General features: G+C 42.4%; 1 protein-coding gene across 6 annotated transcripts in view; it reads left to right on the plus strand.

Annotated features, from left to right (window-relative positions):
- The window catches only part of LOC130042445 (solute carrier organic anion transporter family member 1B1-like), an 80,304-nt gene that overhangs the window by 5,376 nt on the left and 48,746 nt on the right, over positions 1-26,182 (plus strand). For 5 of the 6 annotated variants that reach the window (XR_008795229.1, XM_056134624.1, XM_056134620.1 and 2 more), the window contains exon 2: positions 9,364-9,515. Coding sequence is in view for 5 of the 6 variants with exons in the window: in XM_056134624.1 (XP_055990599.1) it covers positions 9,429-9,515 (87 nt within the window). In the remaining variant the exon portion in view is untranslated. Of the gene's footprint in view, positions 1-210; positions 314-9,363; positions 9,516-26,182 lie in introns of all 6 variants that reach the window. The other variant, XM_056134621.1, reaches the window with a different exon arrangement.

Below are 26,182 nucleotides of genomic sequence, written 5' to 3' on the forward strand. Positions count from 1 at the left end.
TCCTGAGTTCAATCTCCTATACCAGAGAAAGAGAGAGAAAGAGACAAATAGAGACAGAGACAGAAACAGAGAGACAGAAAGAGAGAGAGAGAGAGAGAGAGAGAGAGAGAGAGAAGGAAGGGGTAGGGAGAGAAGAAAAGAAAAATTTCCGGGAGCCAGGGAGAAGATGGTATAGAGATTAGGTGAATTTCTTGCATGTTTAATTTCCAGAATCCCATGGTCCCCTGAGTGTCAACTGGATAGAGCCCTGGAGATCTTTGGGCACTGGCAGGTACAGCCTTGGAGACATCCCCAGTATCCACTGTGTAATCAGGTAATCTCCAGTACCACAAAGGTCCTGAAACTGCCACACTAGGCCCTGAGATCCTCAAGCACCAGGAGGATGATTCGTGGTCCTTGTCCAGAGCATTACTGCATCCTCAGACCCTCATACTAGCTATGGTCTAGGTGGCCACAATCACCCGGCAGTGGTCTCTGGGCCCTCTGAGCAACGCTTGGAAGGCCACTCCAAAACTTGAGAGTTTATAATAGGAAATAATGAGATGCAACCTAAATATTTATTCTGTGGAATTAGTTGAATATGCAGATGTTGGAATATGAAGATTGAAAGCAAAAAGCCGATGAAAATGGTAGAACCCAAGCACGTGTTTTTAGGAAAAGACAAGGAAAATCCTTGTTCTAAAATGCTCTCAAAAACTTTTCCCACAAGGTTACCTGAAATAGGAACTATGCCAGTTTTATAAAGGGGTAAAGGCTTGAGAACATTTACAATGAAAGATATCCAGATAAAACAATTGACAAGTAAGTATACCTATTAAAGTGCATCGAATAATTTCCTGAAATAACCAAAACTATCCAGAACATATATGAATGTTTAGGATTCTAACCTAAATTTGGGATACCCACGTTATCATCCATACACACGTTAAGAAGTTTAAACATTTTTTATATGACAATGCTTCCCATGATTCAGATGGGCCTGATATATATATATATATATATGTATGGAAGATATCTTAATAATTATAGTCTATTTTCAAAATTTTTTTCTAAGACCTCCCATATTTACTTCCCCTTTCTACCAATCAACTGAGTTGATTTGGTTTTTCTCTCTTAGTTTTCTTTCATAATTTTGATTTGGGGGCAATTCTTGTCTCACACAAATTACCATAAAACAATACTCACTGACCATCTAAACACAAAAGCAAAACAGATAAGAAAAAAATCCTTTTAATTACGACATGTTTTAATTTACTAGGATGAACAATTTAGTCTTTCCAAGCTGATTATAGTCATCTCCCACATTTTAATCTCAATTCTCCATTTCCAGTGACCACTAACGTAAAAGAAACTTTCTGCACTTCAGCCGGTATCAGATCCATGAACAAACAGAGAGCCAGCAGTCCCAAGGGTGCAGGCCTCGTCAGGGGGGTGAGCAGTGAGAAATGGGCTGTTCTTGTGTTTTTTATCAGTATGGCCTGATGTTCTAAAAGACAGTAACAGAGAAGAAACCACTACAGCCATGGTAGTTGGAAATGATCACTCTGGATAAGAACAGAGGGCTGATGCTGAAAGTAGACTATAGACCAAACATGATTGCCACTCAACGCCTCTCTTGCAAACCACAGGACCCAAAAGGAGAGAGAGAGAACAAAAGGGAATGCCCTGCCACAGAGGCAGGGTGGGATGGGGGGATGGGAGGTAGGAGGGATGCTGGGACCCGTGGTGGTGAAGGATGGGCGCTGGTGGAGGGATGGGTACTTGATCATTGTATAACTGAAACCCAAGCACAAAAATTTGTAAGTCTATAACTGTACCTCATGGTGTTTCACTAATAAAAAAAAAAAGAACAGAGTGCTGAGAAGTGATAAACGGATATACATGATAAACTTTTACTACCTGTATTGCAAAAACCATAATGCCCAAAAGGAAAGAGAGAGAGAGAGAGAGAGAGAGAGAGAGAGAGAGAGAGAGAGAGAAGAAAATTACCTACCATAGAGGCTGGGGTTTGAGGAAGGCAGGAGGGAAACTGGTGACATTGGTGGTGGAAATTGTTTATGGTGGAGAGATGGGTGTTGAGGCCTTGTATGTCTGAAACCTGGTCCTGAACAACTTTGTAACTATGTATCTCACAGTGATTCCAACAAAAATTAAAAGGCCCTCCCGTTGATCATCGATTTGCTCGAGCGGGCCCAGTAACGTCTCCATTGGAGACTTTGTTGTTACTGTGTTTGGCATATGGAATATGTCACGGGGAGCTTGCCAGGCTCTGCCGAGCGGGCGAGATACTCTCGGTAGCTTGCCGGGCTCTCCGAGAGGGGCGGAGGAATCGAACTCGGGTTGGCCATGTTGGCTGCGTGCAAGGCAAACGCCCTACAGCTGTGCTATCGCTCTAGCCAACAAAAATTATTTAATGAATAAAATCAAAGGCCCTGAGCCCCCAAAAAACCCTCCTTTCAAGCACAGAAGTTTCCTGGAAAGGAGTATGAGCTTTGCAGAGTTGAACCCAGAGTTATTTGAAAGCTTTCTGGGGCTGGAGTGATAGCACAGCGGGTAGGGCATTTGCCTTGCACGCGGCCAACACGGGTTCGATTCCCAGCATCCCATATGGTACCCTGAGCTGCCACCAGGAGTAATTCCTGAGTGCAGAGCCAGGAGCAACCCCTGTGCATCACCAGGTGTTACCAAAGAAAAGAAAGCTCTCTGTCTCAAACAGCCTGGCCGTCAGAGACCACTGGATCTAGCTTCTTTAAGACATACACAACTGGTCTATGTACCAATTTGGGGTGACACTCCTAGAACCAACCCTCCTCTCTCAGTTACCTATAGGACAAACTGGCCTTGAGTTTCTCAAAGGCCCCATTTTGCCCAGTTTCCCGTGTCCCGCTGTCTTGAGAGCCAGAGGAAGAAGCAATGCCTTTACCTCCCTGGCCACAGAATCCAGCTCCACCCAGAAAGGTCCCCATCCAGTTGCAGCCCTGCATGCATGCTTTCCTGGGGCCAGTGAGGTACGTCCGGCAGGTCACACTAGGTTTGATGAGAAACCTCTTTCCACCAAGGAATTTCAGGGTGTATTATTCTAGCGAACCAGGTTCTTGTCCCCCAGCCCTCAAGATTGAAAGCAGAAGACCCTAATCAGACAAGAGGGCCAAATTCAACATTTGGAGTTTCTTAGGGACGCTGGGGCGTGCGGCTTCCCAGGAAAGGGGATAAACCTTTTCTGTTTTCTGAGCTCAGGAGATGGGGGAAGTGGGGAGCACTCTGTGTTGGGTGTAAGGCACACAAGATGCAAAACAGAGAGATTGGGCTGGGATTGAAGAGTTTCTCCTGCATCTCCTGGGCACGTTCTCCTGGCATTCCTGACCTGAAATTTTTCCTTGGGGCCATTCTCGTTTTAATCTGACACATATCCTGTCCTTTCTGTCCCTGGGCCATCTTAGCAGAACTCTAGTTCCACGACATACTTCTTTAGACCTTTATTAAGACAGATGGCTTTAACTTTATCAGGGTGAAATCTTAACTCAGCCCACCTGTGTGTAATCACCAGGTGGCTAGGGAAACGCCATGGCATTCTCTCTCTCTCTCTCTCTCTCTCTCTCTCTCTCTCTCTCTCTCTCACTCACTCACTCTCTCTCTCTCTCGATGGCCAATGCCATAGGCAGACAAAGGAGGAAACGAGGCGGCCAGGCTGGTTGATCAGTTGCCGTTTATTCCATTCTCCCCATGTAACTGTTCCAATCTCACTGAACTCCCCATTCTAGCCTCACACTGCCCCTCATTCCTGTCTTCTCCTGTCCCCCATGCTAGTCTCTCTGAGCTTTCTCTCAAAGCCTGGTCTCTCTCTAGTCTCTCACCAACTTTCAACTTTGGTGGTACCAACCGCACACCCAGGTCCGGGACCACATCAATGTATCAAAGTCCTTCCTGATCTCTGATCAGGCTCAAGGGCAAACTACCACTTAGGGTTTTTTCTCCTTTCCTTAGTCCAATATCTTAATTAATGTCTTAATTAACATTTTAATTCTACTTCTAAATATTATTTATTTAGTATGGACACAGTAAGAGATACATTCAGCTTGTAGGGTGGCTCTCCTGGGGATATATAACTAAAGATCTCAGACTACAGTGTTCAGGCTAGATTAATCTTTCCTAACCCTAGCAGGGTCCTAATCCAGCTGTTGCTTTATGGATTATAACAGAATTTGCCCATGACCAGGCTCTTAACTTATAGTTAAGTATCATGGCGCTTTGACCTGGCCCATTTTGATGCCAGGGTAGCTCACAGCCTGCCCTGGGTCCATCCAGTCTCTCATCTGACCCCTGCTTTTGGGGTGCTAGGAAGTAAGGACAACTGAGGCTTAAGTCAAGAGAACAGATGCCCAGGAATGAATATTATTTGGAGTCAATTAACACCAAGACATTACCTGTCTTCCTGTGTCTATACAAAAAGTATAGTTCTTTGCTCTGAATGAACTATGCAAAGGACTTCAGGAGAAGAGAAAGGCAATATTTTCAAGTTAACAGTCCGATTAGGAGATAAAGGTGATTCACAGGTTAGGGGAGCAAAGCACAAAGAAAGAGGTTACAAATAAACATAGAAGAAAGGGAGCACTGTGATGAGAGTAACGCAATAAACCTAAGCTCCGTGTGGCAAGGCAGAAAGGACAAACCAATGTTATCCTACACACCTGGAATTACCATCTTGCTCAAAATAATACATTATTTACTCTTTTTTTTTTAATTTTATTGAATCATCATGAGATAGTTACATGTTTGGGTTACAATCACACAATAATCAAACAACCATTCCTACTCTTCTTTTTAAGTAGTTCTAAAACTACGACTTACAAGAACCATTGAGACCAAATTTTTCCCTGGAGTTTTTTTTTTCTGTTCTTTTTATCATTCACTTTGATCTTTTACCTTCAAGTCAATTTACCTGACCTGCAGACTTTTTTAGGATCAGCACAAACAACTCCATTGGTCTTCATATAAGTTAAAAGTCTTGAAAAATCAAGTTATTCTTCTCAGTTTCAATAATACAAACTGGATTCTGATTAACAAACATCGATAGGATAATATTTTGATCCAGTTTTAGGACTCTAAAGAGCTTCACATTTTCAATTTAACAATTAGGTTTCAAACTTGTTTTTATTCATCACTATTATCTCAGCATCTTGGGCCAGATATTCTAACAATTCCATCCAGGGGTGGGATGAAAGCAGAGGTGACATGAAAGAAAATATTTGAACTGCTAATATTTATGAACATCCAAACGCTTTCATTGGTTTAAGTTCAGTAGTTCGGAACCTCTGCTCCAAGATGTTTCTCTGTAATGTTTCTTAAATTTGTCTTAAGACAAATGGCCCAGTTACTCATCAACGCTGGCTCTAGCCCAGATATAAGCCTCATAGATTTTCAGCAGAAATCTCTTCATCTTCTTTCCATAGTTTCTAGACCCTAATCAGCCTTTTAATTTTTTTCTTTAAGTATGCTTTTTTCTTTTTTATTTATTTTTTTTTTATTAGTGAAACACCATGAGATACAGTTACAGACTTACAAATTTTTGTGCTTGGGTTTCAGTTATACAATGATCAAGTACCCATCCCTCCACCAGTGCTCATCCTCCACCACCACGTGTCCCAGCATCCCTCCCACCCCCCATATCCCCATCCCACCCTGCCTCTGTGGCAGGGCATTCCCTTTTGTTCTCTCTCTCCTTTTGGGTACTGTGTTTTGCAAGAGGGGCATTGAGTGATAATCATGTTTGGTCTATAGTCTACTTTCAGCATGCTTCTCCCACCCTGGGAGGATCCTCATAACACCCTTTATTTGATGCTCTCTTCTCTATCTGAGCTTCCTTTTCCCCTAGCACGTGTGGCTGGCCTCCAAGTCATGGAGCAAAAATCCTGGTACTAATCTCAGCCATTCCTGGGTGTTAGTCTCCCATTTTGTTGCTTTATGTTCCCCGGATGAATGCAATCTTTCTGTGTCTATCCCGCTCTTTCCGACTCATTTCACTTAACATGATACTTTCCATGTAATAACACTTGTATGTAAATTTCATAACTTTATCTTTTCTAACAACTACATAGTACTCCATTGTGTAAATGTACGAAAGTTTCTTTAACCAGTCATCTGTTCTCGGTCACTCAGGTGTTTTCCAGATTCTGGCTATTGTAAAGAGTGCTGCAATGAACAAACAATTGCAGATGTCACTTCGACTATACTTTTTTGCCTCTCTGGGATATATTCCCAGGAGAAGTATGCTTTTTTCTTTTAAACTTTGCACTCGGTATTTTGTTTGTTTGTTTCTTATGAAACTCCAGAGAGTTCCTCATGACCGCTAGAAACTTAGATGAATATTTGGATGTTACTACAAAGTCCATAATCTTTGTTAAAATATGATCTTTGATCTTCAGGAAAAAATCACATTGACCAGTCACAGCAGGCCTACGTTATTTCTTTACTCTTTAACTCTATTTAATTTTTCCTGTAAGAAATTGAGATTGCAGGCTCTCTAGATTTTTCCCATAGGTTTAAGCAAGAATTTAGAAAGCTGCCAACTTAGTTGTGATCCAACACATGAAGGAATAATAATCTGTAGCCCGCCAATAAAGTGCCCAGGTGGCCTCTCCTGAAAGCATACAAACAGGTGAATGGATGCACAGATCTGGGTGCAAGTTCACAGACGGTCCCATTCCAGAAAAGATCAGTCGAATTGTCTGAAGTTCACAGGAAAACGGGGTACAGACAATAGGGGCCAGCTTCTTGGTGAGTGCAGAGGGCCTTCTCCCCATTCCTGGTCCCTGAAGAGTCCCCTTGCTGGTCAGCACACGGGGTGAACGAGTTTACCTCGCTGTTGTCAGACCCAGCGAGAGTGGCATAAGCCACCACCCTTGCCGAACCAGTAGGGACGGGGGCCAACCCGGGGACCGGTGAGGCCCAGGCCACTGAAGGAGCGACTTGTGCCTTTCCCCACCCCCCTCTGCTCCCCATCATCTTTGTGTGGGAAAGATCTAGAAAGAGCTCTAGTGGTCTGGAGTGTGCAGATTCCCATCCTGATTGCCTGACAGAGGTGAAGAGTGAGCAGCTCTTGAGGGCAACTCCCTGGTGGAGTTTTCCCCGTTTCCTGCCTGCGAAGGATGATGTCCTCGTGACAGAGGGGGAGATTCTGGCCCAGAGAACCAGTAATGAAAACAATGGTGAAATGAGGCAAACCTTAGCCAGAGAGACAATACGGAGTGAAGGTGTTGGCTCTTGATGTGGTTGGCTCTGGTTTGATCCCCACTCCCTGGTCTGGTCTCCCAAGCACCCCCAGAAGTGGAGCCCAAGCACTGCCCAGTGAGGCTGTGGAGGCAGGTCAGAAGAATCATGAAGGATGTAAATCAATGGGTGATGGATAGCCGGGAAGAAGAACCTGGAGCCTTTCAACTACAGAGACTGGGGGAAGGAGCAGGACAGCAGCGCCAGCCTCAGAGCGTCACTGCAAACTGTCCCCCGACTCTATCCTGCCAGGGAGAAGAGGCAGAGGGGACAGCAGAGCCCCAGAGCCAGGTGGTTCCCAGGCAGATCTCTGCCTGCCATCTCCATCACCCCCTGAGCACAGCGCCTTGCTTGGGTCCCACTGGCTGGTTGTCATGGTTTCCTCACGGGTCGTAGTATCCATAGTGATGAAGGACACCTATATTAGCCATGGTCAGTGGTTCTGGGGACACTGGCAGGATGATGACTGTATCTGCTACAGCCTCTCACTCCCTTCCAGGGTTCAGTAGATGCAGTGGGCGCCTGTCATTGCGACTGGCATGGCCCAGACACCCACCTTCACCTCCCTCTCATCCTGTGGTAGGACATAGCTACCTGACTGCACCCCAGAGCCACGAGGGAAGACTGGGAAGCCTCAGGAGGTGCACAGTGGGATGGAGGTGAGGGCCAGTGCAGTGCACTGAGGTCCCTTCTCCCAGCAGGCTCCCCAGGCCTTCCCCCAACCCCCAATCTGGGGTGTGCACGGCTCAGTTGTCAGAGAGGATGGAGGGAAGGGAAGAGTCAGTATGGCAGTCAAGAGTGGAACGCGCGTGTGCCTTCACACCAAAGGCGTTTCAGAGAATCGTCCAAGAGAGGAGACGGTGCAAGAGAGGACCCTGCCAAGCTGCCTTCTGAGTCTGAAGACCAGCTGCTACCCTCATGCATGCCCACGAGCCCCTCTGTGCTGAGGTTGTGGATGAAAGGTCCCCAGCTCCAACTCAAGAAGTGCCACCGTGGAGTAGGGGAGGAATATCCAGCACCACAGCAGAAAAGAGCAACAGAGCAGCAAAGAGGAAAGAGACACCCGGGCTGCAAGTGCATCTCACCACAAGAAACTGAATGCTGGGGTGAAGAGGCGGAGGAAGGGTCTCCCATCTCTGTGTTTTGGACCTTTAGACTTCAAAGAGAAGACGCTTGTTTTTCTCCTTGAAAGTGAATGAAAAAACAAAACAAGTGTGACAGCGACGGCGGCAAGATGCAAAATGGCCAGTGTTCCTGAAAGGTCTGCTCTCTTAGAAATGGCAATAAAAATATATATAATTATCGGGGCTGGAGCGATAGCACAGCGGGTAGGGCGTTTGCCTTGCACGCAGCCAACATGGCCAACCCAGGTTCAATTCCCAGCATCCCATATGGTCCCCTGAGCACTGCCAGGAGTAATTTCTGAGTGCATGAGCCAGGAGTAACCCCTGAGCATCGCCGGGTGTGACTATATATATATATATATATATAAAATTATCATCATCACCGTCATCATCGTCAATCTCCAATGCCACCTGTGTTTTGAACCTCTAGGTCTCTCCCCTCTGAAATCTTCTCAGTCCACTTTTATTACTGCATCTCCACTGTTCAGCCAACGCGATTTGTGCAGGCAAGATAATCTCTTAGCACTTTGTAATACTATAAAGAAGCATCCTAGGTAGGTTTACCTTCTTAAATCTTGTAGATAGGTGGGAAGAGACACTTTTATTTTGGCCTCTCAAGCAGTCAGTGCTCAGGGGTCATGCCCTGCAATTCTCAGCCAACTGCCCAGACGGTTCTGTGCACTGGAAGCTGAGAATGCTTGGACTTGGACTTTGTAGCCTCAGAAATCCCAAGGGCCACAGCCAGTAAATCTCAGAAGCCTCCAGGGCTAAATTCTAAGCTCCCTAATGCTAGGCCTATGTGTGTTTCCCCTTCCTTTAAATCAGCTTTACCTAGCCCATTGTTCAGTAAGTAGCAGGGGCTGAATGTTGGCATTGCTTGATGTCAAACTTACTGGTTATTTATGAACTTATTTACATTCTGATTTATGAACTGTCTGTTATCAAGAATAAATTATTCCTTTTCTCCCAATAGGTGAAGATTCCTCATCCAAACACTGAGGATAATTGAAGACACACATATACTCTCTCTGTAGCTCAATGATGGACCAAAATCAACATTTAGATAAGTCAGCAGAGATCCAATCTTCAAAGGAAAGAAAATCTAAGTGCTGCAATGGATTCAAGGTGGAATTAGTTTTATGTTTCCAAACTAAAATGAAGGGGGAATTTTTAGGTAACAAAATGCAAACTCATTGTTTGAAAGAGCATTCCTATCTGAAATTAAAAGTTTTCAACTGAAGCATACATTAAACTTTGAACAGACTGATCCATATCTTGATTTAGATCTATTTATAAAAGAGGGTATTTCATTATTTCTGAGAACTGAGCATTTATAATGTCAAACATTTAAAATCTTCTCTTTGATTTTTGGTGGAAAAATATATTTAAAATGTGATTAAAATAAAAGACACTGTGTAGTTTTTAACCTGTAAAATAGAATTGACCTTTGAAAAGCAAAGATTAGTGTTATAAATCATTTTTCACTCCTGAGCTATTGAAAGTTTTTGTTTGTAGAGAAAAGCATTTTCTATTCTAATCATTTAAATAATATAGTCTGGGCTGGAGCAATAGCACAACGGTATGGCGTTTGCCTTGCACACAGCCAACATGGCCGACCCGAGTTCGATTCCTCCGCCCCTCTCGGAGAGCCCAGCAAGCTACTGAGAGTATCTCGCCCGCACGGCAGAGCCCGTCAAGCTCTCCGTGACGTATTCGATATGCCAGACACAGTAACAACAAAGTCTCCTGATGGAGACATTACTGGGCCCGCTCGAGCGAATTGATGATCAACGGGAGGGCCTTTAAGTCTGGAAAGAAATCTACAGTATTATTTAAAAGACTTCATCCAAATACATGGCAGCCATTTAATTTTCTACATGCAAATTGGTAGAAGTAATAATTCTTCCTTCTATCACAAAAAATGACATACAGGAAAAATAGGTCAGGATCCACCCTGTCCTCTCTGCCCCAAAGTCCAAGATCTTTGACTTCACTTAAAGAATCCAAGAGCTAATCAAATAGGCAAGTTGTTCACTTTAAGAGATTGATCAATAAGGAATCTACCATGAGCATGTTCCAAAGAGACAGAAGAACGTGTATTTAATAAAGGACAGCCTCAAAGCATAGGTCTGTGTTTATTTTGAATAGTATTTTGTTTTGGTTTTTCTAAAATTTTTATTTGTCCTGATTAGAAATAGTGGTTGTCATGTGATCTTTCCCATTTGTGACTAATTGAAATTTGTTGCTGTCCTTTGCTTAGGGGATGTACCTGGGCTTCTTAGTGAGATAGACTTAGTTGATGTGTTAAAAGAGTTGAGTTGGCTCTTTGTTCAAGAAGCCTGACCCAAAAGGGGATCTTTGTTCCTGTGTCCAAGGAGTTGTCATTGATATGCAAAAAAGATGATAGTTGACCCTTAACTAGACTTCAGATGGTGGTCGACTGTGTAAACACACACAAAAAAATGACGGGCAAGGGGAGGGCAGCGGCCTATCTCTCCCTCCGCCTGCGTTTGGTAGTCTCAGGCCGTTTCCCCACTCCAGGGAGGTCAATGGCGATGGTCAGGCGAAGGAAGGAAACGAGGGCCAGGCTGGTTGGTCTTAGTAGCAATTTATTACATGGAAAGGATGTATGTCATGGAGGCCCCAGGATCTCTCAAGCACGTGATCCTTTGTTCTCTCAGCTTCTGTCCTCAGCCCCATCTTCCCAGGTTCTCTGACACACGTGTCCCCCCCCCCAACCCCCAGAGAGCCCTGAAATCTCCCTTATATAGATCATGGTACCTCTAAAGGGCACAATATAGTGATGTCATCAAAAGGAGTTACAGAAAGAACATTGAGGCAAAACATACGTTGCTTCTTTACCTCCACAGGCCAGTAATCTTGGCCTCACCTTTTACAAACTACAAGCACTTGGATTAGCACATCAAAGACCAGTCTACTAGAGCGTGGAGCCTACATCTCAAAGATCAGTCTGCCTAGAGCCAGGCATCTACATCCCCAAGATCAGGCCTGGCTTAGCACCTGGGATCTGCATACCTAAGACAAGCTAGGTTCCTGTGAGATAAGGGAAACTGCCTCAATATACTGAAATCATTTACTGAAGGCAGTTTGAAGGGGAGAAAGTTCAGTCTCATCCAAGCTAGTCAGGACACACAGGAAAACTGCTTCTAGGACAGATTCCCATTTAGCAGATCAACCCACCCTAGAACAGATTTCTCTGGATATGTTTCTCCTCTCCTTGTCTGACCAACATATAAGCATACATAATATAATTCACTTTGTATGGACACAGTAAGAAATACTTTACGCTTATAGAATTTCTCTCCTAGGGCCATCTCAATCTTAGACTGCAGTGCTCAGGCCAGATATCTTTCCTCTTCCTAGCAGCAGGGTCCTAGTCTCATCATTACTTTTGGACCATGACAGCATTTGCCTATGATCAAACTCTTAACCTATAGTTAAGAATCATGGCACCTTGGGCTGGCCCATCACAATGCCAGGGTAGCACATAATTTACCGGCTTGCCCTGGTTCCATCCAGTCCCACGTCGGTACCCTACTTTTGGAGTGCTAGGAAGTGAGGGCAACTGAGGCTTGAGTTGAGAAAGCAGATGCCCGGGAGTGAATAATATTCAAGGCCAATTAAATCCCAAGTTATAAAGCATAATATTAATTGTCTTCCTGTATCTATACAAAAAGGACATTGTATTAAACTATTCAAAAGACATAAGGAGAGGAGAAAGGCAATATTAACTTACAGTACAAGTTCAGTGTCCTAGAAGGATGAGACCTTACAAATTGATTGGGGAAAAGAGCACAACGAAGTAGTTACAGACAAACAAGTAATGGGAGTGACTCAGGAGCACTGTGATGAGTGCAACCTGATAAACCTAAGCTCCTTGCACTCCAACAGTCGACCATTGCTGTGCTTCCACAAGGAATATTTCCTACAAAAGGTGGGGTCTCTGAATTTCCACACAACACAGGCCATTCTCCAACTGTGGGACACTATATAGCAAATGATGTGATGGACTATATTGGGAGTTTCATAGACTAGAAAATATTTAAGCTTTGTGCTTAGAAATTGGATTAGGGCCAGAAAAATAGCACAGATCAGGAAAAGTTGCTTGCCTTGGAGGAGGCCTACTTGGGTTTGATTCCTGGCACCTCGTTTGGTCTCCTGACCACCTACAGGAATGATCCCTGTGCTCAGAGCCAGGAGGAAGCCCTGAACACTACTATATATGGCCTCAAAACAAAAGAAAGAAAGAGAGAAAGAAAGAAAAAGAGAAAGAAAGAGAGAAAGAACGGAAGAAAGAAAGAAAGAAAGAAAGAAAGAGAGAGAGGAGGGAGGGAGGGAGGGAGGGAGGGAGGAAGGAAGGAAGGAAGGAAGGAAGGAAGGAAGGAAGGAAGGAAGGAAGGACAGAGAGTTTAGCTTTTTATTTATAAACAAATAAAATCAACCCAGTATTACAAAGGGCTAAAGTCATCTAACTTGTAAATAGAAAACCTTTGAACCCAAGTAAACCTTCCATGAAAAATTTTTCTTTTAAACTCTCATTGGAAAGCCTTAAATCAATTTCAACTCCAAATTTTATCCTATGCTTTACTCAGCCAGATCCAGGTGAAGACAGACATGGAGACTCAGACTCAATACCAGGGTTGCTGTAAACAATCCCTTTAACTCTGTGGTGTGTGTGTGGGAGGGGAGGGAATGGGGTTGAACTCTATTCTCAGGTATTACTAGTAAATCAATTCTGATGAAATATTTGAATAATAAATAAGCAAAGTGACAACCACAAGAAAAAGAGGTGTTGGTTAATACAATTGTGTTATGTACTATCATTGAGGAATTAATAGGTGTGCTGAATTATTTCTGCCATTAAACAGTATTGCATTGATTTCATTTGCACATATATATTAGAGTGACAAATGGGTTGAGTAAATAAGATGCTGGCATGCTCCTTTACAGCATATTTGGAGAAGAACCCGGAGTTAACAAATTAGCAGTATGTAAAGTTAATTCACTGCAGTCCAATAAAAAAAAGAAAACCAGAAAAGCAATAATACTGGATAACTAGCTAATATATAGGAAGCACTTATTGTATAGCAGGCACTGTTCTAGGACCTTACTTCTATGAGTGTATTTTATTTTTGTTTGGGGCCATCCCCAGAAGTGCTCAGAGCTTACATCTGGCTCTGTGTTCAGGCATCAATCCTGGTGGGGTTGGTGAAGCATATGGAGTCCACAAATTCAACACAGGTTGACGGTATGCAAGGTAAATACCCTACCAGCTATACAATAGCTCTGGCCCTGTATTTATTTTTTACTACAGCTGTGTTAACTGTGTTCTCTTGTTTACTTTCGTAGAGAGAAAGGGCCTTCCTCCAGGTCCAGAAGCTAGTAAATTGTCAAGCCAAATCATAAACTCAATTAGCCCAATTCCATACATAGCCCTGCCCTCAAACCCCATGCTCTCATGTACCTAAAATAACTCTGGTTTGCCATCATGGTAGTAACAGCAGAATGGTCTTACAAGAAGAAATGTATAAGTGGATTATTTATGATATTCCTCATTCTATGCTTATAAAATAAGCCACAGATAAACTTAATCCAGTGTCAAGCAACCACAGAGTTCTTGCACTTGCCTGCACACACTCTAGTATGTGTGTTGTTATATATGCATGCACAGACTCTGCAGGTAGAAATAGACAAAAGTACAAATTGATGATGAACACATTTGTCACTGTCACTGTCTTCCCGTTGTTCATTGATTTGCTCGAGCTAGCCCAGTAACGTCTTCATCATGACACTTGTTACTGTTTTTGGCATATCAAATACATCACGGGTGAACACATTTAAATAACATAATTTGATTTCCCCTCTCCCTCTATTTTTGGATTAAAATAAATAATTTATATTGATCCCACCAGTAAAGTATTTATCTTTATACCATTGTTTTTATAGTTTGGATTTCTTCTCCTTCTGTGCGGTAATGAAAAAAAAAATCAATGAAACTCAATAGAAAAAAACGCATCATGACTTAAAAAAAAAAGCATAAATAAGGTCAAGGTTATGACAGCAGGAAGCCTGTGTGAGACCCTGGTTTGAAAACCAGCCCTAACAAAACATTTCTAAAATTAAAAATCTATGAATAACAGGGCAAATGTAAAAGTTTCCCCATTCTGCCTACATTCTCTTGATGGAGGAAATGGTGTGTACCTGTGAGGTCAGCATTGGTGAAAACTGAATAATTTCCTATGTGACTTGGATACCAAGGTCTTTCCAGTAAGGCACCCACCAGGCTTTCTCTAAAGACCTTCTTGATTGACCTGGCTTGAGAGTTAATCCCTGCTGTGCAGATGTTAGGTTTTCAGACTGAGATGAGTTTATGGTCAGATTATGCCCAGATTTGCTGGAAATGGTGAAATAACATTTCTATGTGTGATTGAGCGGCTTTGTCTTCCGTTGCAGAAAAGAAATTCAGGAGAAATCCAAAGAGTGAAGCAGAAGAGTTTTCCTGAGGGATTGTACTAGCTCAAGAGAGAATGGGGACTTCTCCAGAGAACATGAGGAGAGTCCTCAAGTTAAGGAAATGGATTAGACATCCAAATGGTGGGGGGTGGGAGGGGAGAGACCAGTCACCGCACACATGAAGGTACTGGCAGAGGGACAAAGTCACGCGGGTTCCGGGGCCAAGATCTCCAAGCCTACTCGGATTTGGGCCGAGCATCCTCCACCCAGATCCTCCAAATTCCAGTAGGCGGGGGTCACACCCACCAACTGGCCCCCTGGCGCCATGTAATCCCATCAACAGCCAAGACCCAGAGACTATAAAAACCAGCTCCCGGAATCTTATTATGACATCTTATTATCTCATTCCTACTTTGGACAAACTGGCAGGTTACCGAATGTAGCCTGCCCACACGGCAGAGTCTGGCAAACTCCCCGTGGCATACCCAATATGCCAAATACCAGTAACAATGATGGGTCTCATTCTCCTATAGAGCCTTGAATATAATCTCAGGACTAGGATGAAGGAGACGTTACTGGGGCCTGCTCGAGGCAATCGACGAATAACAGGATTTGTGATCCAAATAGGGGTTCAGGCATCCCCCAAATTTCAATGTGTTGTTTTGTTTGAGAGATTGATTAGTAGAGAGGACTCCTCCAATCTGGTTCAACTTAGGGATCTCTGCATATATGAGTCGTTGCTAGGGTATTGTCAAAGAACAGCCTGGTGGCCTTTTCAGTGCCTTTGCTGCCGGCAATTGTCTCCAGAGAAACATTGGTCTTTATTTTGAGATCATAGCTTCTCTCTCAATGCATTTCTCTGTGTGAGACTCACTACAAGTCATTGTTAAGGGGTCTTTCAACCTGAATGCCTACCTTAGTTCCTATGCATACCCCTCCAGAAATAACCAGCATAAAGACCTCACAGATCCCACTGCATCGATATTCATCTATGTGTTTTGCTTTTATTTTTAACTGAATCATTGTGAGATACTCAGTTACAAAGCAAGGCAAGCATCCTACCCACTGTACCATCACACCTACCATACTTGAAACGTTGATATTCCTAGGCCTTGACACCTAACATATTCACGGGTAGACAGACTGATGACCCTCAGAAATATCCTAGTCCTCATTTAATGAGGAAATAATGCTGACTGACTTGAATATCCAATATTGTAAAGATATGATTTCCCCTTCATAGTTATTAATATGTTTAAATTAGTCTAAATAAAGATATCACTGGGGCTCTAAAAAAATATTGGGAACTCAAAGAACCAAGGGTATCCAAAAGAATTTTTCAAAAGATAATAAATTTGAATAACTTACACTACCTAATATGAGATATTATAAAGATCTACTAATTTAAATATATTACATATAAATAAAAGAGAAGAGAATGATCGGAAATATACCAACAATGATATGGTCATTTGATTTGTTAAAGTTGAGTCTAGAACCAAACAAACAAACAAAAAAGAAATATCCTAGTCCTCCAAAACATGTGTATGTTCCATAGAGCAGTAGTTTATGCAGTTTGAAGGCTGTGGTTTTATTATATGAATAAATCATGATTTATTTCTCTCTTGCTAATGAGCATTTAGCTATTTTTCAGAGATTTTTTTTATAAATAATAAAGGTAAAGGTAAAGGCCCTCCCGTTGATCATCGATTTGCTCGAGCGGGCCCAGTAACGTCTCCATTGGAGACTTTGTTGTTACTGTGTCTGGCATATCGAATACTCTCGGTAGCTTGCCGGGCTCTCCGAGAGGGGCGGAGGAATCGAACTCGGGTCGGCCATGTTGGCCGCTTGTAAGGCGAATACCCTACCCGCTGTGCTATCACTCCAGCCCTTTACCTTTATAAATAATAGGTATGAACATTCTAGTGCATGTATCCTGGGGTACCCAGGGTGTATCAAATTTACAAGATAATACTAATTTGCTATAGAAGTGGCTGTATTGGCTTAAGGGACCACTAAGAATCCCTTAAAAAAATCTGCATACATTTTCTTCTCAATATTTGGCATTAGATGTTTGGTTTTTGCCATTTAAGTGATTGTTTTCCGTTTAAGTTTATTTAGGAAGGAAGGAAGGCCCTCCCGTTGATCATTGATTTGCTCGAGTGGGCCCAGTAACGTCTCCATTGGAGACTTTGTTGTTACTGTGTCTGGCATATCGAATACTCTCGGTAGCTTGCCAGGCTCTCCGAGAGGGGCGGAGGAATCGAACTCTGGTCGGTCATGTTGGCTGCGTGCAAGGCAAACGCCCTACCCGCTGTGCTATCGCTCCCCATTGTTCCTTGGCAGTACACAGGAGCAATTTCTGGAGTGGTGCTCAAGTCACTCCTGGGAGTTCTGGGAAAATACATGATGTTGACCATCAAATCTGAAGCTTGTACTCTAGCCCTTTGAACCAAATCCCAGGTCTTTGCAAGATTGCTTTTTTATTGCTTCTTAGTTTGTTGTTAGTACTACTGTTTAGTTAGTCAAAATTGTTTGCCTTCTGTGGTACATCCCATCCAATCTGGTGTGCTGGATGCTGCATTATCACTGTTGCAGAGCTTGGAGATGTTGCACAATTATGACGGAAGTCCTGAGATTTCAGTTATAAACACCCACATACTGGAATTTTCAGCAGGTTATTTCTGGGTAAGGCTTGGTCCCGAGACAATGGAGTCTAGCTGGAGGCACGGCGGTGATTTTGCAGTGTGGGAGCAAGCAGCTGCCAATGCTCAGTTTGAGGGAGCACTGAGCTTATCCATCCCCATCCACTGTGCTCCAAATGTCTCAGCCTGAGCATGGGTTTGAGAAATTTTTTCACAGCAAGTCAATCTCTTTCAAGATTTGATCATGAGTCTCTGAAGCAAGGCTGGTAGACGAGCTTACATGGCTCCGGAATTGGTTCATGGGTATGACTCTCTTTTACTATTTTTCCTAGGAGATTTTGACTTTCTTATTTCTTTTGATTTTTTTAAAAAGTTATATCTCTTTCATGTCCTGACTTTATCTTCCTTGTCAGATTGAAAACACAAACTTTCTGGGAATGAACCCAGATTGCCGGTGTGCAAGATGAGCGCCATCTTTGCTGTACTATTGCTCTGGACTAAGAGGTCAAATATAGGTTTATAAAATTTTAGAATATCAAAAATTAAGAGGCTAATTATTTTTAAATGGGCAGATCACTATAAATTGATATATTATGAACAGAGAAATGGGCATTATATGTGTCTTCTCATTTGCAGCTATGGAAAGAGATAGTGGCAGTATTTTAACTGACAGAAAAATAAGTTTGAGCCTAGAATTAAGAATCTGACTCATTTCTTTTGACAAGAGATATCTCCAGAAACAGGATGATTAACTATTTTGCCACTGATCGATAGATCTTCTGTACAAGAACCCTTCATTGATAATTTGCACTGTGGACTAGTGAGTAAATTAGGTGTCTGGTAGTGGTCAACTCATAAATTTCTATTTCTATGACTTCATGGGATGTGAAAAGGGAAGAGAACTCTCTGGGTCTTTATTTAAAGATTTAGGCCCATTTATGGGCGTTTCCACCTTATATTGACATCACATTGGGATTATGTTTATATTATTTGGAGATGGAAAGGATTGGGCCATCCTTGGCAGTACTCATGAGCTATTCCTTGGCTCTGAGCTCAAGGGAACATGCAGTATGTGATAATCAAAACCATACCCCACAATGCAAAGCTTGCACTAGGTTCTTTGGTCTGTCTCTGTTGTTCTAGAATTAGGTTTCCACACACGAATCAAAATTCATATGGACCAAACACATGTGGCCCATAAAATATTGCCGCTGCTCCATAAATCCGTGTCTTTTTCTGACATCAAATGCATTCATAATATTATAAAGTGCCCACAGAGTTCAAACTCACTGTACCAGCATCTCTGTTTGTTTATCACCTAAATCTTTGCTCTAAATATCTTCTAAATCCTATGTATGGTTCCATATATGATCCCATTTCAATCAAGTTCCTCTCCAGCTGTGAATGTATGACACCAAAGAAATCATCATGCTTTTTTTTTTCTTTTTGGGTCTCACCTGGCGATGCTCAGGGGTTACTCCTGGCTCTGCACTCAGGAATTACTTCTGGCTATGCTCAGGGCCCCATACGGGATGCTAGGAATTGAACCTGGGTCAACCGCGTGCAAGGCAAACGCCCTACCCACTGTGTTATCACTCAAGCCCCAAAATAATCATCATGCTTTTAAGATATAGAGGTGAAACAAGCATAAAATAGATTTTTTTTGGGGGGGAGGTCACACCGGGCAGTGCAAAGGGGTTACTCCTGGCTCATGCACTCAGGAATTACTCCTGGCAGTGCTGGTGCGGGCGGGGGTGGGGGGGCGCATATGGAATGCTGGGAATAGCCCAGGTCATTTGCATGCAAGGAAAATGCCCTACCTGCTGTGCTATTGCTCCAGCCCCTAGAATAGATATTTCCATCACAGAAAGGAATTTAGAAAAAAAAAAAAGGAGTGACAGGTCCTCAGTTAAGTGCCAAACCTCGTGTGGCAAATTCATGCAATTTTCAGGCACAAGAACCATCTTTTTCTGCCTGCATCTCAGCATCCTGACACCCTCCTGACTCAGCAGGGCTTGACTGAGCCCTTGCCTGGTCACAGCTCTCACCGATCTCATGCTTAAACCCCATTGGCTGCAGCCACATCACAGCTTTCTCTGGAGTTGCACCTCTAAAGTACAGGGAGTGGGGCAGAGTCATTCTGGCAACTAACCTGGAGGGGTAGCCCTGCCCAGTGATGCCATTCTTCTCCCTAACCCTGGGAACTTCAGGTTTCTGATGGGGATGGCAGCTTGGGGGACCTCTGTGTCATACTCACCGAGGGAGCATCTGTATCTCATCTTGAAGAAGGCCATCTGGCTTCTATTGGGGCAATTGTCTAGCTGTGTGGTGTATAGTCATACTGAGTGTAGCCAAGCCTTGGGGCCGAAGATTTGCAAGTAGCTGATTTGGCTACACTCTGGTTCAAATCCCCAGCATCACATAGGATGCCCTCAGCACTCCTGAGCACAAGATCTTGGAGTAGTTTCCAAGAGCACCACTAGGTGTAACCCCTCCCCCCCCAAAAAAAGCAAATATATATATATATATATATATATATATATATATATATATATAAAGGTGTTACTGATCATGATCTAATATTCTATTCCATACAAGAGTTCTCATTTTTTGAAATATGGGCTGAGAATTTGGGGGGGATCTTTGCATTCTGCTTCTTTTTGCTCAACAGTTTTGTTTTTATGTCATTTCTCTCATGTTTTTCTGTCTATAGCCTATATTCAGGATGTGTAGTCACACCTTCAACCCTTTGCTTAGAAATATTTTCAGCTGCTTGTCCAATGTCATCATTTGAAAATTTCATCTTTATACAGAAACACTCAAACACAGTCAGGTTCTTGAACACTTTGCAAGAACGGTTGCCTTTCTTGCACTTCCAATAAAATTCCAACAATTCTCATTGTTGTTCGAGAGCTCCTCCAACGGTCTTACACGTTCTACCAACACTCTGTTCATGATCACTCAGGCATTCTATAGGAATATGGAAACTTTGCTCTCTTCCTCTTCCAAGTTCTCACCAAAATCATCTTTATAAATCTATTCACTACAGTCTACAACTCTTTTTTTATCAGTGAAACACCATGAGGTACAGTTGTAGATTTACAAATTTTTGTGCTTGGGTTTCGATTATACAATGATCAAATGCCCATCCCTCCACCAGTGCCCATTTTCCACCACCATGGATAATATCCCTCCCACCCCCACTCCCCCATCCCACCCTGCCTCTGTGGCAGGGCATTCCCTTTTGTTCTCTCTCTCCTTTTGGGTGTTGTGGTCTGCAAAAGAGGCATTGAGTGGCAAACATGTTCAGTCCATAGTCTACTTTCGACATGCATCTCCCCTCCTGGGAGGATCCTCCAAACACCCCTTATTTGGTGCTCCCTTCTCTATCTGAGCTGCCCTTTCCCCTAGAATGCCCGGCTGGCCACTAAGCTATGGAGTAATCCTCCTGGTGCTGATCTCAGCTATTCTTGGGTATTAATCTCATATTTTGTTACTTTATATCCCCCAGATGCAGTCTACAACTCTTGAATACACACCTCAAAACTTTTCCAATCTCTCTCAGTTTCCCAGCACCGAGACTCCCTCCATACATTTAGGCATTTGTTACAATAGTTCCCATGTCTCAGTACCAATTTTTGTCTTGTCTGTTCAGGCTTCTATTTTTTAAAAAAGAGAAAAACATGCCAGAAAGATTGTACAACATGTAGGGTGCTTGCATCTCATGTGACTGACCCAGGTTTGATCCCCAGTACCTGATACGGTCCCAGGAGCATCACCAGGGGTAATTGCTGTGTGCAGAGTCAGGAGTAAGCCTTGAGCATTGCAGGGTGTGGTCAAATCAGAGAGAGGGAGGGGGCGGTTAGGGAGGGAGGAATGGAGGTAGGGGTGGGAAGGAGGGGGTTGAGGGGATGGGAGGTGGGCACAGCTGTCAGAGTTCTGGAAGTAAAGGATAGTGGGGGGGAGGGGCCCACAAAACACCTTAAAGTCTCTTTTAAATTGACAATAGCTGAATTTCCATCCCGTATAAAACCCTGCTCTTTAAGGAATCTGCCTCCCTCTCACTTCATTATTGTCACAGAAGTGACTTTTTATATTCAGAATAATTCATATACTAATTATAATAATGTAGATTTATAATTACTTTGTATGCTTTTAAATTAGCTGTGAAGAAGATTTTAAGAGATTCACTCATCTGCTACACTATAACAGAACCCAGCACTTGGGAATTTTACCTTTTTTTTTTTCAGTTATTTCTTTATTGCTGTCACACTTTCAGTGCAGTTCAATACAACAAGGTAAAGAAAGTGACTGGTCAGAACACTCAATTTTCCCTCCTGCGTGCTCTCTTCTGCCTCATTTCCATTTCAACTCACCACTCTGATTTATTGCTCTGTCTCATTCCATTTTCTAGGAAAATAAGCAGTGATCTGTGAGCAAAGAGTAAACTGAATGTTTCTGCCTCCCACAAAGATCACTTATTCATTCATATAATCACCACTTTTGTAAGTCATATAATTGGATGAAGACAAACAAAAGTCTGAACAAGCTACTTAGACTAGACCTCTGAATGTAATTATTTATGATTTCTTTATTATGGCTATTCTTTTTTTTAAATTTTTTTTTATTAGTGAAACACCATGAGGTACAGTTGTAGATTTACAATTTTTTGTGCTTGGATTTCGATTATACAATGATCAAATACCCATCCCTCCACCAGTGCCCATTTTCCACCACCATGGATAATATCCCCCCACCCCCATCCCCCCATCCCCCCCGCCTCTGTGGCAGGGCAATCCCCTGTGTTCTTTCTCTCCTTTTGGGTGTTGTGGTCTGCAAAAGAGGCATTGAGTGGCAAACATGTTCAGTCCATAGTCTACTTTCGACATGCATCTCCCCTCCTGGGAGGATCCTCCAGACACCCTTTATTTGGTGCTCCCTTCTCTATCTGAGCTGCCCTTTCCTCTAGAATGCCCGGCTGGCCACTAAGCTATGGAGTAATCCTCCTGGTGCTGATCTCAGCTATTCTTGGATATTAATCTCATAATTTGTTACTTTATATCCCCCAGATGAATGCAATCTTTCTATGTCTATCCCTCTCTTTCTGACTCATTTCACTTAGCATGATACTTTCCATGTTGTACCACTTGTATGTAAATTTCATGACCTCATCCTTTCTAACAGCGACATAGTACTCCATTGTGTAGATGTCCCAAAGTTTCTTTAACCAGTCATCTGTTCTTGGGCATTCAGGTTTCTTCCAGTTTCTGGCTATTGTAAAGAGTGCTGCAATGAACAAACAAGTGCAGATGTCACTTCGACTATACATTTTTGCCTCTCTGGGATATATTCCCAGGAGTGGTATTGCTGGGTCAAATGGGAGCTCAATTTCTAATTTTTTGAGAATTGTCCATACTGTTTTCCAGAAGGGCTGAACCAGTCGACATCCCCACCAACAGTGAAGGAGTGTCCCTTTCTCGCCACATCCACGCCAGCATCAGTTTCTTTTGTTCTTTTGAATGTGGGCCAGTCTCTGAGGTGTGAGATGGTATCTCATTGTGGTTTTGATATGCATCTCCTAGATGATTAATGATGTAGAGCATTTTCTCATGTGCTTTTTTGCCATTCGGATTTCTTCTTTGAGAAAGTTTCTGTTCATTTCATTGCCCCATTTTTGGATGGAGTTGGATGTTTTCTTCTTGTGGAGTTTAACCAGTATTTTGTATATCCTGGATATCAACGCCTTGTCAGATGTGTATTCGGCAAATATCTTTTCCCATTCTGTAGGATGTCTTTGTATTTTGGTCACTGTTTCTTTGAAGGTGCAGAAGCTTCTTAGTTTAAGATAGTCCCATTTATCATTCTCTGTTTTCACTTGCTCGGCCAGTGGCATGGCATCTTTGAAGATACCATTAGCTTCAGTGTCATGGAGGGTTTTGCCAACTTTGTCTTCAATGTACCTTATGGTTTCTGGTCTGATGTTGAGGTCTTTAATCCATTTTGATCTTACTTTTGTACATGGTGTTAGGCAGAGTTCTGAGCCCATTTTTTTGCATGTAGCCGTCCAGTGATGCCAGCACAATTTGTTAAAGAGGCTTTCCTTACTCCGCTTCACATTACTTGCACCTTTATCAAAGATTAGATGATCATATGATTGAGGGGAGATGTCAGTGTATTCAACCCTGTTCCATTGGTCTGCAGTTCTCCTTTGTTCCAGTACCATGCTGTTTTAATTATTACTGCTTTGTAGTACAGTTTGAAGTTCGGGAGGTTGATTCCTCCCATTTTCTTTTTCCCAAGAATTGCTTTAGCTATTCGTGGGGGCTTATTGTTCCATATAAATTTCAGGAGTGTTTGCTCCATTTCTTTGAAGAATGTCATGGGTATCTTTATAGGGATTGCATTGAATTTATACAATGCTTTCGGTAGTATTGCCATTTTGACAACGTTAAGTCTCCCGACCCATGAGCAGGGGATATCTTTCCATTTCCTCATGTCCTCTTTTATTTCCTGAAGTCGCGTTTTGTAGTTTTCTTTGTACAGGTCCTTTACTTCCTTAGTTAAGCTGATTCCTAGGTACTTGATTTTCTGGGGCACAATTGTGAACAGGATTGTTTTTTTCATGCTGCTTTCTTCTCTCTCACTGTTTGCGTATAGAAAAGCCATGGACTTTTGCGTATTGATTTTATAGCCTGCAACTTTACTATACGAGTCTATTGTTTCTAGGAGTTTTTTGGTAGAGGTTATTGGGTTCTCTAAGTATAGTATCATATCATCTGCGAATAGTGAGAGCTTGATTTCTTCCTTTCCTACCTGAATTCCCTTAATATCTTTTTCTTGCCTAATCATTATTGCAAGTACTTCCAGTACTATATTGAACAGCAGTGGAGAGAGTGGGCATCCTTGTCTCATCCCTGATCTTAGAGGGAAGGCTCTCAGTTTTTCCCCATTGAGGATGATGCTTGCTGTAGGCTTGTGATAGATGGCTTTAACTATGTTGAGGAAGGTCCCCTCTATACCCATTTTGGCTAGGGTTTTCATCATAAAGGGGTGCTGGATCTTGTCAAATGCTTTCTCTGCATCTATTGATATAATCATATGCTTTTTATCTTTTCTTTTGTTGATATGATGGATTATGTTGATTGATTTCTGAATGTTAAACCATCCTTGCATCCCTGGGATGAATCCTAATTGGTCATGGTGTATGATCTTTTTGATGAGTAGTTGGATTCTATTTGCTAGTAGTTTCTTGAGGATCTTTGCATCTGTGTTCATCAGGGATATCGGTCTGTAATTCTCTTTCTTTGTGGTATCTCTGTCTGCTTTTGGTATCAGTGTGATATTTGCTTCGTAGAAACTGTTCGGAAGTGTTTTTGATATTTCAATTTCGTGGAAAAGCTTAAAGAGCATTGGGAGTAAGTCCTCTTTAAAGATTTGGAAGAATTCACTAGTGAATCCATCTGGGCCAGAACTTTTGTGCTTGGGGAGACTTTTTATTACCATTTCAATTTCCTTGATGGTGATAGGTCTGTTCAGGTATTCCAGGTTCCGCCTTGGGAGTCTGTAGGAGTCTAGGAATTTATCCATTTCCTCGAGGTTTTGATGTTCTGTGGCATAAAGCTTCTCAAATTATTCCCTGAGGATCCTTTGAATTTCTGTAGTTTCTGTGGTAATGACCCCCTTTTCGTTTCTGATTCGGTTTATTAGGGTTTTCTCTCTCCCTTTCTTTGTGAGTTTTGCTAGAGGCTTATCTGTCTTGTTTATTTTCTCGAAGAACCAGCTCTTGGTTTCATTGATCTTTCGGATTGTTTTTTGGGGTTCCATCTCGTTAATCTCTGCTCTGAGTTTTATTATTTTCTTTCTCCTGTTCGGGTTGTGCTCCTTTTTTTGGTCCTTCTCCAAACTCTTAAGCTGTGAGGTTAGGTTACTTATGTGTGCTCGCTCCTCCTTCCTGAGGAATGCTTGTAGAGCTATAAACTTTCCTCTTAACACAGCCTTTGCTGTGTCCCATAAGTTTTGGTAACCCGTGTTTTCATTTTCATTCGTTTCTAGGAATCTTTTGATTTCCTCTTTGATTTCCTGTCTAATCCACTCGTTGTTCAATAGTGCACTGTTTAATTTCCAGGTGTTTGATTTAGTTTTCTGTTTTTGTGTGTGATTTACTTCTAATTTCAGAGCATTATGGTCTGAGAAGATTGTTGATACAATCTCTATCTTCTTAATTTTATGGAGGCATGTTTTGTGGCTCAGTATGTGTTCTATCTTGGAGAATGTTCCATGTACGCTTGAGAAGAATGTGTATTCAGCTTTTTGTGGATGAAGTGTCCTGTATATATCTACTAAGTCCCTTTCTTCCATTGTTTCCCTCAGATGAAGTACGTCCTTGCTAAGCTTGAGTCTGGTTGATCTACCAAGAGGTGACAAAGCGGTGTTGAAGTCTCCCACTAGTATTGTGTTGCTGTTGATGTCTTTTTCCAAATCTATGTGTAGTTGTTTTAAGTACTTTGCTGGTCTCTCATTAGGTGCATATACATTTATTATTGTAAGTTCTTCCTGTTGTACAGATCCTTTGATCAATAAGAAATGGCCTTCACTGTCTCTTATGACCTTCTTCACTCTGAAATCGATGTGGTCTGATATTAGGATGGCTACCCCAGCTTTTTTATGGGAGCT

Source organism: Sorex fumeus, unplaced genomic scaffold, assembly GCF_029834395.1.
Source record: "Sorex fumeus unplaced genomic scaffold, SorFum_2.1 ptg000100l, whole genome shotgun sequence".
Classification (NCBI taxonomy): domain Eukaryota; kingdom Metazoa; phylum Chordata; class Mammalia; order Eulipotyphla; family Soricidae; genus Sorex; species Sorex fumeus.